The 14,665-nt window shown below is 41.5% G+C and overlaps 1 protein-coding gene across 1 annotated transcript in view; it reads left to right on the top strand.

Annotated features, from left to right (window-relative positions):
• The first annotated feature begins 5,112 nt into the window (after positions 1-5,112).
• Positions 5,113-14,665, top strand: part of LOC306977880 (copine-3-like) — a 32,772-nt gene continuing 23,219 nt past the window's right edge. The window contains exons 1-9 of the mRNA XM_079576319.1: positions 5,113-5,184; positions 8,279-8,466; positions 10,177-10,356; positions 10,439-10,513; positions 10,577-10,648; positions 11,776-11,856; positions 11,959-12,048; positions 14,225-14,323; positions 14,414-14,500. Coding sequence (XP_079432445.1) covers positions 8,311-8,466; positions 10,177-10,356; positions 10,439-10,513; positions 10,577-10,648; positions 11,776-11,856; positions 11,959-12,048; positions 14,225-14,323; positions 14,414-14,500 — 840 coding nt within the window. The 5' untranslated portion in view covers positions 5,113-5,184; positions 8,279-8,310. The remainder of the gene's footprint in view (positions 5,185-8,278; positions 8,467-10,176; positions 10,357-10,438; positions 10,514-10,576; positions 10,649-11,775; positions 11,857-11,958; positions 12,049-14,224; positions 14,324-14,413; positions 14,501-14,665) is intronic.

Here is a 14,665-nt window from a genome sequence, read left to right on the forward strand (position 1 = left end):
AGGATCAGGCACGTTTGTCATTGGTTGAGGTATGTTCACTGTCTCTGGTGTGGGCGTATTTTCTACAGTTGTCATGTCCGGTGTTGAGGCACTGTCCTGGTTTGGTAGAACAGAAGGTATCACAGGTTGAGTAGTCTCATTTCCAGTTGAAACATCCAAAAGCTGATCAACATGTCTGCGCCAGACGACATTGGGCTCGACACTCACAGTGTATGAGAGCGGTCCCGTTTGTGACAAAATTTTTGCTTGTTGCCATTTGTCACCTTGGCTGCGATAGTCTCTTGCCAGTACTTTTTGTCCAACGTCGAATGATCTCAGTTTCCTTTGTTGTTGAATGGGTGAACATTTCTTGTTGAAGACATGCTTTTGAATGTCCGGTTTCAGTAAGTCCAAACGTGATCTCAAGTTTCTTCCCATAAACAACATTGCCGGTGACTGTCCAGTAGTAGTGTGTGGAGTGTTTCTGTAGGCCAGAAGAAAGTTGGCAATTTTCTGCTGTAGCGGCACTTCCTCCTTTCTACTTGCTTTCATTGACTGTTTAAAGGTCTGTACAAAGCGTTCAGCTAGTCCATTAGTTGCAGGGTGATGAGGAGCAGATGTTATGTGCTTAATCCCGTTACTTTTCAGGAAAGTTTGAAACTCCTCACTGGTAAACTGGGTACCATTGTCACTTACAAGTTGTAGAGGGTAACCAGTGCGAGCGAAAAGCATCTGCAGTTGGTTAACTGTTACTGTTGTAGTTGCTTTCTTCACAGTGAAAACTTCGGGCCACTTGGAATGAGCATCGACGACGATAAGGAACATGTGATCCAAGAAAGGTCCAGCATAGTCGATGTGAAGGCGTTGCCACGGGGCAACTGGCCATTCCCAAGTGTGAACGGGTGCAATCTGAGGCTGACGCTGGGTGTGGTGGCAACCTGTGCATGCTTTGACCAAAGTTTCAATTTGGTTGTCCAGGCCAGGCCACCACACATAACTTCTAGCGAGACTTTTCATTTTCACTACACCCATGTGTCCATCATGCAGTGAGTTAAGAACTTTGGGACGCAGTTTGGGAGGCACAATCACACGTGACCCCCACATGACACATCCTTGACAAACGGTAAGTTGGTCTTTTCTGGTGTAATAGTCCGAAAGTTCTGTGTCTGAACGTGCTGGCCAACCATTCACAGTTAACTCATACACTCTGGAAAGCAATGGGTCATTTCTTGTTTCTTTGCTTATTTGTGCACTTGTCACAGGAAGCGGTTCCATTTGTAACATGTGAAGGTTCAAAGCAGGATCAGAAGCCTTCTCTGACAATGGCTGTGGAAGGCGAGATAGGCCATCAGCATTTCCATGTAGTTTTGTTCCTTTGTATTCAATGGTGTAGGTGTGTGCTCCCAGGAAGAGAGCCCAACGCTGTAACCGAGCAGCAGCCATTGCAGGAACACCTTTCTGTGGACTGAAAATGGAAACTAGTGGCTGGTGATCTGTAATCAGCGTGAAATGCTTGCCATATAGGTACTGGTTGAACTTTTTCACCCCCCACACTAAGCTTAAAGCTTCTCTGTCTATCTGTGCGTAGTTACGCTCTGCAGGTGACAAAGAGCGTGATGCAAAAGCTATGGGACGTTCAGAGCCATCAGTCATTTTGTGTGACAGAACAGCACCAATACCGTAAGGCGAAGCGTCACATGCTAGGCGTAGGGGCAACTTCGGGTCATAGTGCGTCAGCACTTTGTCTGAGATAATGAGTTCCTTTGCCTTTTGAAATGCCTGCTCACAGTCTTTAGTCCAATCCCACTTTGTGTTTTGATGCAGCAGGGCATTGAGTGGGTACAGCACAGTTGAGAGATTTGGCAAAAACTTGTGATAATAGTTAACAAGACCGAGGAATGAGCGTAACTGACTTACATTTTCCGGTTGTGGAGATTTCACCATGGCCTCGATTTTATCCTGAGTTTTGTGAAGTCCATGCTTGTCTATTTTGTGTCCACAATACTCAATGGACTCCCTGAAGAACTCGCATTTCTTCCTATTTGCCTTAAGTCCATATTCCTGCAGTTTTGAAAGGACTGCATCCAAATTGGCCAAGTGCGAGTTCTTGTCTGAGCCTGTAACAATAATGTCGTCCAAGTAACATTGGGTACCTGGGATTCCTTGTAGCACCTGGTCCATTGCACGTTGCCAGATTGCTGGAGCACTTGTGATGCCAAATACGAGTCGGTTGTATTGGTAGAGACCTTTGTGGGTGTTGATGGTGAGGTATTTGCGTGAACTTTCATCCATCTCCATTTGAAGATAAGCCTGAGCAAGGTCAATCTTTGTGAAGTGCTCGCCGTGTGCTAGAGACGCAAAAATGTCATCAATGCGAGGTAGTGGATACTGGTCTGCGTGCAGTGAGGGGTTAACCGTTACTTTAAAGTCACCACAAATTCGCAACTTGTCTGAAGACTTTTTAGCCACAGGCACGATCGGTGTAGCCCATTCAGACCAATCCACCTTGGATAATACCTGTTGATCCATGAGGTGTTGTAGCTCAGCTTCCACTTTTGGCCGGAGAGCATATGGCACAGGGCGTGCTTTGTGAAACTTCGGTTTTGCATCCTCTTGCAGCTCAAGATGTGCTTTGATGTGTTTCATGGTTCCAATGCCCTCACTGAAGACTTGTGCATGCTTGTCAAGTATTTCCGATAACTTTTTGTCAGTGAGCTTTGAGGCAATACTCATAGTCTTTATTTCGTGCCAGTCGATCCTGATTTGTCTTAGCCATCTGCGACCAAACAGCGGTGTACCTCCATTTTTCAGAACAAACAGCTCAAGATTGCAGGTTTGGTTTTTATATTTCACTTTCACTTTGAGTTTTCCCAGTGGAGCAACTTTTTCACCTGTGTAGGTTTTCAGCTTTACACTTGTGCGTGACAATTTTGTGTCTGGGAACTTTTCCCTGTAGTCCTTGGAGGATATGATTGACAGCGCTGACCCTGTGTCCAGTTCCATCTTTAATGGCACTCCATTGACTTTTGGTGTCAGCCAAATCACATCACTGTCATTCTCTTCTGTAGCATACAACCCTAAACAGGCCAATTCTTCCTCACTTGAGCTGTCGGAGTCTGTTTGTGCTACTTTGTGAAGCCTTTGTCCTCTTTTTGCATGTGGTTTATCTTTTGAGCTGCTGTACTTTGATTTACACATTTTCTGTATGTGCCCCCTCTTATTACATTGTCGGCCGTCTTTATCCTTGAACCAACACTCCGTGGGGTCATGTGACTGTTTACCGCACCTGAAGCAGGGCTTTGCTTTCGTATTACGTAGCTTGGAGTGCATTTTGAACACAGAACATGTCGTTGCGTTTTTACCTTGCAGTTCTGTTGCATCCCTTGATGCTGTCTCCACTGAAACAGCAATTTCCACTGCTCGTTGTAAGGTAAGCCTGTCTTCAGTCAAAAGCCGTTTTTGAATGTTCTCGTTGTGCAGCCCGCACACGAACCGGTCCCTCAAGGCGTCAGAAAGTCCATCTCTAAACTGGCAATGCTCGGCCAGTTTCCTCAGCTCAGCGATGTATTCTGACACGGACTCGCTTTTTGACTGGTTTCTCTTGTGAAATCGAAAACGCTCAGCGATCACTAATGGCGCTGGGTTTAGGTGACTTTTCAGCGTTTGCGTTATCTCATCAAAAGTTTTGTCTGCCGGTTTAGTTGGAGCAACAAGGCTGCGGAGTAGGTTGTACGTTTTGGCGCCCATAACACTCAATAGGACTGCAACTTTTCTCTCGTCCTTTATCTCGTTTGCTAGGCAGTACTGCTCAACTCTTTCCACATATATCGTCCAGTCCTCCACCGAACTGTCAAAACTGTCCATATGTCCCAATATTCCAGCCATTTTTCGCTTATTGGCGTCCGATCACTTTTACCTTGGTCTTGATAAACACACGTCCTCACCTCCGGCTAGCTTGTTTACGGCAAAACTGCGGGGTGAGCAGACATTTACGTCCACAAAACCAAGTCCAGTCAAAACTATACACCGGCTTTGCTCATCCGATGTACTTCTCGGGTTCTTCTTAAGACTCGTCGCCAGTTTTGTTATGTTTCTTCGCTTACATAACCTTGTAAAAAGTACAGACTCGCAGTAACTTCAACATGCTTCTTTATAGAACAAGTGCCACATTTTTAAATCTCAACTCAGTCCGCTGACTTAGTTTTGTTATGTTTCTTCGCTTACATAACCTTGTAAAAAGTACAGACTCGCAGTAACTTCAACATGCTTCTTTATAGAACAAGTGCCACATTTTTAAATCTCAACTCAGTCCGCTGACTTAGCACACATTAAAGAGTGCGGAGCGCAATGTTCTAACGAGACACAAAGTAGTGCGTACTACTACAGAATTATTTGGTTAGATCAATACATAACAGCTCCTCACCCGATCTCGGAGGGTGCGTCCAGCCACCCTGTGAAAGAAACTCATTTCGGCCGCTTGTATCCGCGACCTTGTCCTTTCGGTCATGACCCAAATCTCATGACCATAGGTGAGGGTGGGAACATAGATCGATCGGTAAATCGAGAGCTTTGCCCCCCGAGTCAGCTCCCTCTTCACCACGACAGACCGATACAGCGACCGCATCACTGCTGACGCCGCACCGATCCGTCTATAGTAATTTTTATATTACTCAATAATAATAATAATAATGATAATGCATTGGTTTTATATAGCGCTTTTCTGGACATTCAAAGGCGCTTTTCATTGCATTGTTCTTTCAGTCCATACTTGGTGTTAGTAAGTTGCTATTGTAGCCACAGCTGCCCTGGGGTAGACTGCCGGAAGCGAGGCAACCAGTCTGCGCCATCGGCCCCTCCGACCACCACCAACCACTCACTCACACACTACATTCGCTAGGCTTCCTGGTGTTACTAAACGGTCTCCCAACCAAGTACCGACCCTTTCCCGCTTAGTTTCAGAGGTCTGACGGGAATTGGGCATCGCAAAGAAGTATATATAGTAGCCTACTGCTATTTCAAAAGGTTACTTAAGTACATGTACTCCAGTAAATACATCTGAGCAGCTTATCTCCTCTGGACTGTCTCTTTAAACGGGATGTCCCCGGTCATAAACAAGCGCTCTCGGCCCCGCCCACCTCTGCGCTCACTGCCAACGGGACATTACCATTACGCACACTTATCTGTCAGCTCCACGGCAGCAACACGGTAAGAAACCACTAACATCGACACACAGGGACACTTTTTTGACATTTCGCTATTGTCTTTTACTCATTTGATCTAGTTTATGACGACTTTATGAGCACAGATTTTACGGTAACAGCTTCTTTTGCGGCTCGCCTCGCTCTGTCAGTCAACTGGCTGGCCCACGGCGAGGGAAGCAGGACTTTACAAGCTTCAACCACATAAACAGAAGCTTTACAATCTACAATAACAACTTTGTAACACTCTTGCCTTAGTTTTTGTTTCCTTAAAGTGTTAAAAAGGCATAGAAAGCGGTTAATCTGATCGCTGCACCATAATATATCTACGCGGTCCCACCTTCCGTTAGATCGGTTAGCTGTAGTAGTGCACGCGCCTCTCTTATCCATTATAAGCGTTTTCACACCTTTTACTTGTGCTTTTTTGACTTTTTTAAAACGACAAAGCACACAAGTTAACATCTAAATCGAAATAAGTGTAGTTTTTCTCCAGGTTTGTGTGCTTTTCCATTAGCTAAGAGCCTGGGTGGGTCTGTCTCACTGCTCAATCCTGTCCATGTGCCAACAAGAAGTAGTTGTTGGGCATTTTCCATTATATTTTGTTGTGGGGGTGTCTGCTTTGGGGAAAAGGGTGACTAATACCCTATAATTATTAGCTAAAAAACTAAATAAGTCTGAACTCATTCGTAATTACACAAAACATCTTCATTTGTAAATAATAGTCTTTTTTTTTACCATCTAAATAGTGAATGAAAGTGAAAGCATGTAAACAGTACTATATTTAGCATAATATTGGAAAATACTACATAGTGGAAACCTGTGAGTCATCAATCCCACAGCTAATGATTCACACTCATCAGGTTAGGGTTAGAGGTTATGCGTGTGATGTCACAGTATAGCAACAAAATCTGAATGAGTGGCAAGTTGTTGTTCTTTGCCACTCAGTTTGTAACGTTGAGGGTCCTCTATGACTCTTGAAGATGCTTTTTCACTTGTTTATATAGATTTTAATTACTACTTAAGTACTTTTGCTTTTACAGTGTAATACTATAATTAGCCATTCCGTGATAATTGTATTGTATTATTTTGTAAGGCGAGACACTGCAGGTGAATAGGAAAAAAATGTATATTTACAGATATCAATTTCAAACTTTTGCTGTAGATCACTGGCATAAATGTGAGAAAAAAATACATGGCAAGTTTTCTGTTATTTTATCTTCTCATATAAGAACAAGGTGTTTTATGCCTAAAAATGCCCCAAATTTCCCATCTTTTCGGCGACGAAATCTGAATAATGGATAGAGCTACATTCAAATTTATGGTTTCATTTTATTGATGAATGAGTTGCCAAGACTTTCTCAGAGGGGATTTTGGATTTCTTGTTTAGTTTTAAAATAAGCTGTTTTTTAGTGGAAACATTTGTAAAAATTTAATTTTCGCCTTATTTTTTGACATTCAAAACTCAATAAATGGGGCTAGGGATTAGATAATAAAAAATCCCTCTGAAAAAATCTTCCAAGTATTGTTCAGTCCAAGGCTGGAAAATGTGAAGTCTTTAGGTCCGACTGACATGGACATAGTGTCGCCACAATGACAGAAAAATGTGTTTTGAGAAAAAGGCCCTTGAAATTGCATTGTCCCATATAAGTCTATGGGGGAACATTGAATCAGCGCAATATTTAAACATGTCATCGTGAAGATTAGGCATATTTTCTGTTTCCGGGTGAAAGCTTGTATGTTCAGAGTTTTGCCTGTAGTGTCTCCCCTTAAAATGAAATGAATGATTAAAAACAGTGTTAAAGTGCATATGCCAGGTTTTAATGTTTTTGAAAATATGACTCATTTAGGAGGATAACATCTGTTGCATAATTGTGCATAACTTCAAATCATAACAAAGCCCAAGAAGTGACTTTCTGTTTCGATCCAGTACGACACAATAAAAGTCTCATTGATTAGTTCAGCAGGTACTTGCAACATGACAGGAATATAATGAAATACACACATTTTAAGTGTTATGTCTGTTAATAGTTGGCAGAAAGAAAGCTGAACTAATGAATAATGGTGCGTTCATTTGGCCCTCGGGAACTGGGGCAAACAACTTACCCAGTTGGGGAATTCCTGGGAACGCTCGCTCAGCTGGGTAGAACAACTGGGGAACTCGGGTCAAAACGAGCTTCCCGACTTCTGCACCTGACTGTGGAAATCAGCTGATTTGTTCTTTTATCGTCTAATGTGAGCTTTTTAGTTAAACACTGCTGCTTTTTTGAGTTTAGTGTGAGCTGTCGTCATCCTCATAGTAACAAAATTAAGAGCGAAATGCCTGACATCAACATAAGCAAAAAGTAAATATACGTGATTTTTTTTTTAAACTAACAAACTAATGTTTAGCTTTTGAGATGCTAACTCAGCTAAGCGCTAATCAATGATAAAAGACCGTTTTTATTTGATGACATCACAATCCCCACTTTCCCACATGAAAACCACATGAAAACAAACCAACTGGGGACAGTGACATCACATCTCTGGAAACTGAGCTGCCCAGTTCACGTGAAGCACCATAAGATGGTGCTTTTATTTTGGTGTGCTGGATCGAAACAGGAAGTCACCTCTTGGGCAGCGTTGTTTAGATTTTAAGTTATGCTTGAGTCAATTATCATTTATTTCAGTGAAGAAATGTTGGGCAGAAAAGTTATTGTTAGAATTTTTAAGCTACTGACAGGAAGTAACATAGATAAAGGTAAAGTCCCACAGCAGTTTGACTCATTTCCCATTGACATGGTTGGCACAGCAACAGTTTAAAATTGTTTGCCTCTATATATGTCACTTCCTGTCGGTGTCCAATAAGGAAGTAAAACTATAAATATCACCAACATGACCAAACTAAAGAAAGCTGGGTACAATCTTTAGCAAAATATTGTCTTTGCCTTCAAACTACAAGGACTAGACAAGTTTAAACCAGACCAAATCTACCTTAAACCTGAACTTAATCATGTCTAAATCAACCCCGACTTTTAACAAGGCCTGAAACTTACAGTACCACATTTTGAGAAACACTTTTGATGAATACATTCTCTCCCCTAATATCTCTCTCTCTCCTTCAGCGCTGGTTGAGTTGGTGTCCGTTGTCGGGGCGATGGCGGCTGTGGGGCAGGGGCCGGGAGCGCCGCAGTGCGTGACCAAAGTGTCTCTGAGCGTCTCCTGTGAACACCTGATGGACATGGACGCCTTTTCCAAATCCGACCCGCTCTGTGTGCTCTACATCAGCACGTCAGGGGCCCACTGGTGCGAGGTGGGAGTCACTGTTTTTATACCAAGCCTTTTTGAAGTTACAGTCGGTCCCTGCTGTGGACATTCCTGGGCTGCCTCCACACAGATGCCCCAGAAAGAAATTAGCCTGGAGATAAAAGCCTAATACCCACTCTTTATGGTTTGGGTTATGAATAATCCTATTACCATGGAATAAATCAAGCTTGTGTCATCATTCCACGTTATTACCATATTATTACATTTTTATGTTCCACATTTTTACCGCGCTGTAAAGTACAGTACTTCTCAAATGATCAACAGCGAATAAGTATAGCAGTTTTTGGTTGCAGGGATATCTTGTGGCCTCTTGTGAGTAAAGCATTTGGTCATCTAAAAGTCCAAAGCAAATACTTTAGTGGGTGAGACACTTCATCCACAATCCTGACAGGAAGGGCTTATACTGAGTAGTTTCAACATATTATGCACAGAGGTGGAGACTCCAGTCACATGACTTGGCTCGAGTCGCAATTTTCGGGACTTGAGACTTTGACCAAAGCTCCAAAAAGACCTGACTTGACTTGGGATTTACTGTTTGTGAGTTTGTGACGAGACTTAACTTGGACTTGAGGCCAATGACTCTCATGGACTTGCTGTGACTTTATAGTTATTATTTATTTGAGTGAAACTGTTGAAAGTAACTACTCATCAATACAGGGCGAAAAGGCTGGAGGGAATGCGTGTTTTTTTGGATGTATTAAAAGTTTTCAACAGTGAGTGAAGAGGTGAAGATTCATAGACATTATTAAGGACAGGAAAACGTTCGAAACAATGGACTGAAGGTCTGGCGCAGACCGGAGCCTCCAGAACCACGATGTAAGAGCTGATTAATGACAGAAATCTTGGGGGCTTTTCGTGTTTTAAGGCGTTCTCACGAAAGTTACTGCATTCAGTAGGTATTTTCCGCAGCCACACAGAGCCCAGTGGCAGCGGGACTGAAGGCTGTGAGGAATCTACTTTGAGCAGGGGCGAATCCGAGTATACAGGGCCTGGGGCATTACAGGGGAACCACTGACAGAAGAAGTGCCAGAAACTAACTAAAATAAACATATTATTTTATATTTATCTTTCTGACTGCAGGGAAAAGCAGCTCATGTTTACTCTAAGACTCTGTCTCCATTTTTTTTTAAGTAGCCCCCGGGCCCCCTTCCTTAAAATGCTGTCCCAGTAATTTTGTACATAGACTGGAGCATTTAAAATATATATATTCTACATTTTGGGGTGATTGAATATAAATTAGACTTTAAATCCAAATCCATTAGATTTTAAGAAGTTTGATTTTAGCCTAAATTTTCAAAATCGCTAAATCTTGAGAAAGCACTTAATATTTTAAAGTAGATTAAACACATTTTGAAAAGAAGAATTTGGCTTAACGCTGACATTTGCAACTTGAGGTGACTTGCCGGCTAAAGAAAGACTTGACTTGACTTGACTTGTCAAAAGCTATGACTCGACTCGACTTGACTTGACTTGACCCCATGACCCATTGACTTGGACTTGCTTGGGACTGGGACCTTCACGACTTGCGCTTGACTCTAGACTTGCATTTTGTGACTTACTCCCACCTCTGGTTATGCTCTGTGAGGTGTCTCCGATCCAAAAGATGAAAACCTTTAATCACTAAACAATATAAACATCTAAAAATGCCCTTTTATTGTATAGTACTGCATTGCTACTGGGACTGTCTGTGTTGCAGATCGGACGCACAGAGAAAATCATGAACTGCCTCGACCCCAAGTTTGCCAAATCTTTCATCGTGGATTATTACTTTGAGATGGTGCAGAAGCTGAAGTTTGAGGTTTACGACATCGACAGTGAAAACAGCAGTTTGGTGGACGCCGACTTCCTGGGACAACTGGAGTGCACCTTAGGACAGGTAAACGCTGCTATTATCAGGCAACATGTCCACAAACAACAACCTTCTTCAAGTTTAATCAATGTTTTTGTTTCATATCAAGATCGTATCGTCCAGAAAACTCACAAAGCCGCTGTTGCTCAGAGACAAGCGGCCCGCAGGAAGAGGGACCATTACTGTAAGTTGATTCGGGTGGAATTAGCCGCCTCTTCATTTAATAACACGGTTTTCTTTTTTGCAGGTTTGTGCTGAAGAGAGAACAGACAACAGAGCAGTGGACTTTGAAATATCGGCGAGAAATTTGGATAAAAAGGTGACACTTTTTCTTGATTAATGATGTTAGAAAGCTTATTGTTACTCACTAAGAACCTCTTATGCTTCGGCAAATGTTTTTTTTTTTTTTTTTTTTTTTAGGTTATTCATTTGCAAATCTAAATGTGTTCTTGTTTTTGGAGGGGTTATTCTACATGGTCTCGATCACTCAAAAAAATAAACAAAACTAAATTGATGGGTTCTTTATCTCAGTGTTTCTCAACTGGTGGACTCAAAAGTGGGTCGCAGAGTCTTTTTTTTCACTATTTATCTGCTGAAAGAGCATAGAACTCAGACTTGCCTGAGTATGTTATAGAAAATAGAAAAAAAATAGAAAAACTTTATTGTCTACCATGCACAATGATGGCATAAATTTGCCTTTGACTTGCTCATACATTCTAATACATTTGCCCAGCAATTTACATAATAAAATCAGTTCATTTCATTATAATGAATGAAATGAACAGTCATTATCATTTCATTATAATGACTATTGTTTTATTTCAATGTATGTAATACCAGTGCAACTATTTAGACAATATAGAAATTATGCTACCCCTCCTGGAACCGCTGCCTTAACGCGGTGGAGAGGTTGGAGCACCAGAATGATCCTGGGAGCTCTGTTGTCAGGAGCTTTGTTCCCTTGGTAGGGTCTCCCATGGCAAACAGGTCCTAAGTGACGGGTCAGACAAAGAGCGGTTAAGAAGCCTCTTATGAGAGACCAACAGGCCTGGTTAGAAACATGAGTCCGTCCTTCTGTGGACCCACCACCTGCAGAAGGAGCCATAAGGGGCTGGTGCAATGTGATTTGGGCAGCTCCAACAGTTGCCCCCACGATCCGGAAACGGAAAAGTGGAATAAAATGGACCCCATAACTCTATCCTACCGATTTCTGGTATAATCTTGTTCCTCTTTATCGTATTTAAATTTTACTAACCATGTCAAAAGAATTGAGTAACTTGTCGCTCAAAACCAAGAGCCACCATATCACTATTTAAAGCCAGTACTGCTCTGATTATCAAACCACAGTGTTCTACATTGGTATTATTGAGAGTGAAACTTACCACTATAGCTGCATGTTTATGACTGACTAAAAACTTCTGTCATGTACTAATTTGTTCGTTGTAGGATTTCTTTGGCAAATCTGACCCTTTCCTGGAGTTTTACCGAGAGACTGCGACGGGATGGCAGCTCACTCATCGGACAGAGGTGACCGCCATCTTTGGACTCACCTATTATTCGTATTAGTTGCTCAATTAATGTGTGTCTAGTCTTATCACATGCTTGAAACCAGTCTTCTTTTGTGCGTAGGTGATCAAATGCAACCTAAATCCAGTGTGGAGGCCTTTCCGAGTCTCGCTACAATCACTGTGTAACTGCGATGTGGAGAAGTCTGTCAAGGTACACTATGATCTCAACTTGTCATAATAATCACTTACTACTGACTAGTTTTAATTGCTGTAGCAAATTCTGAATGCATTTTAGCGATAGTTCATGTTTTTTTTGTTCCCATTGATGCACTCTTGTCAGTCGGAGGTTGCTTCCTGAACAGCGTAAGTGTATAGTGTGGTATTCAGATGCAGTGCCAGTAACATTACAGTCCAGAGTCCACTGTTTTAGAAGGGTTTTGTGATTATAACTGTAGTTTTATGTGTTTGATGTGGAAAATGAGCCATCGTGATCATCTCGTGTCCCTGAGAGGTCATTGGCCAGTTTGAATCAGATAAATCTCATTCCTTACTTTTAAAATGCTAGTTCTAAAGATATACCAGTGTTCATTTTGACGACATGTTTTAATTTAGTTTCAGTCTTAGTCTTTTCCTCTTCTTTTACGCTAGTTTTTGTCGGCTAAAATGTACATAAGTTATTTAATGTAATCATCTGAGCTTTTCAAACATGAACAAGAGGTCAGACCTGTTCCTTGGGCATTAACACATTGTTTTTTAGACACTCTAACACTTATGTGTGATTTTGGGAGCTCTGTGATGAACAGAAGTTAAATAAATGACGATCAAAAACTTGTGAAAAGTCACGATCTGGACATTTCATATATTTTTGCGTTTCTTTTTTTTTTTTTTTGTCTGAGGGGGCGTGGTGTTGCGTAGCGAACAGCTGTAATCCCAACACTTCTCTCTTGCTCTCTGGAGCGCGTTTGACAAAGCAGAGCGGCTTCACATGGAGAGATCGAAACAGTTGAGATTTTAACGTTTCTCTGAGTTTTTAAATGGTTAAAATCGGTCTAAGGACGGCTGAGAAACAGGCTTTTTAAATGCACACGCGATAATCAGCGAAAGCGATCCATAACACGCGGTGTTTCAAAACGTGTCAACAATGTTGTCCTTGAAAATTGACTTGAAACAAATATATTTAGGCATTTGCCTCTTCCCATAACATTAGTGTCTGTCCAGAGAGGATGGAGGAGGAGAGAGGCGGAGAGAGGAGTTAATCAGAGAGGAGAGTGTTGCATAAAACCTCCGTTATCTCTGAATCTAGAAAAAGATCAGTGATTTTGATCAAAATTAGCCTCTGTTTAGCTTAGGATTTCTCAGGAACCGGGGCACCTAGAATTAAACTGTTTTCACCTACGGAGAGCTTTGAGTCTCCCCTTTTAAACAAGCCACAGCATGTGTTCATAGCTATAACATAGAGGGGGGGGGTGGGTTAACATGAGGCCATTTCTAGCTTCGACTGTGTTTTCAGTCCCTTCTTTTCATTTTTATTTAAGGTCAACATAAATATCTGGAGCTTTAGTCAGAGTTTTAGTCTCATTAACTACTTTATATTTAGCTTTAGTCTAATTCTAGTAAACAAAGATAGAACTTCAACTGAATGACACTAGTTGACAGAATTAACACTGAGCTGTACATAGGGTAAGAAATCACAAATTCCAAAAGGTATAACAACAACAATGATGTTTTTGTTCTGATACAAAAGGCAGCCATGTTTATTCAGTAATGTTTATTCAGAGCTGATGATCTCTCAAGGATCCATTATCTCTGTTACATTTTTTAATCTGACCAATAGTATCAAAGTGTGCTACTCTGCTGCTTCCATTTAGACACCTGTTACGTACTCATACAGCTTCTAGACATCACCACTTCCATGTAATGCCTAATGATTTCTGTCATCTCTGATAAATTTGTACAAAATGTGCAAATTTCAAATCAGCTTTGAGCTTCTTCTATTATCAGTGATGTTTGTTTAGGGTGTGGTTCTATTGATGGAGATGTTTTATAGATTGTACTCAGTCTATTCAGGGAAATAATCTCAAATTTAACATTGCATTAATGACATTTGCTCAAGATATTTTTTTGTGGTGTGTAAATAGCTTTTGACCCTGGTGATTATACTGTATATTAAGAGATGTAGTAGTAGAATGAGCTGTACCATTACAATAGTAGTAGTAAAAGTGCTTCAGTTTCAGTCGTAGTGAGTATTTTTTCCCGTGTTTGCAGTGGTCTTACATTTGCAGTGCTGCTCCCATGGCATGCCTTTGTCTCGTTCTTGTTTCACTGCGTCTTTTCGGCCACACATTAATGATTTTATGTTCACACATTTTTCGCTCTCACTTTTCCAGATCGATTGTATTGACTACAACAACAGCGGATCTCATGACTTTATCGGATCCTTCCACGCCTCGCTCAGCCAGATCCAGCAAGCCTCGGAAACGTACGCGGTGAGTTTTGCATTAACATTTGGTACAGGTTTTCTGCTTTCTTCTGCTTTAGTCCTTATTTTTCTCTTTTTGTTCTGTGTGTTTTTCCAGGCTGAGTTTGAATGCATCAACAGTAAGAAGAAACAAAAGAAGAAAAGCTATAAAAACTCTGGTATAATCGTTGTAAAGAAATGCAAGGTATGTTTTTACACACAATATAGTAGACCAGGGGTAGGCAACGTCAGGCCCAGGGGCCAAATCCGGCCCTCCAGCGCAGAATCTCTGGCCCTCAAGATGATTTTGAGAAACATTAAAACAGAGAGTACTTTGAACATTATTAGAGTTAAATGGGAGAAATAAAGG

Source organism: Gobius niger (genome assembly GCF_951799975.1).
Source record: "Gobius niger genome assembly, chromosome: 18".
NCBI lineage: Eukaryota > Metazoa > Chordata > Actinopteri > Gobiiformes > Gobiidae > Gobius > Gobius niger.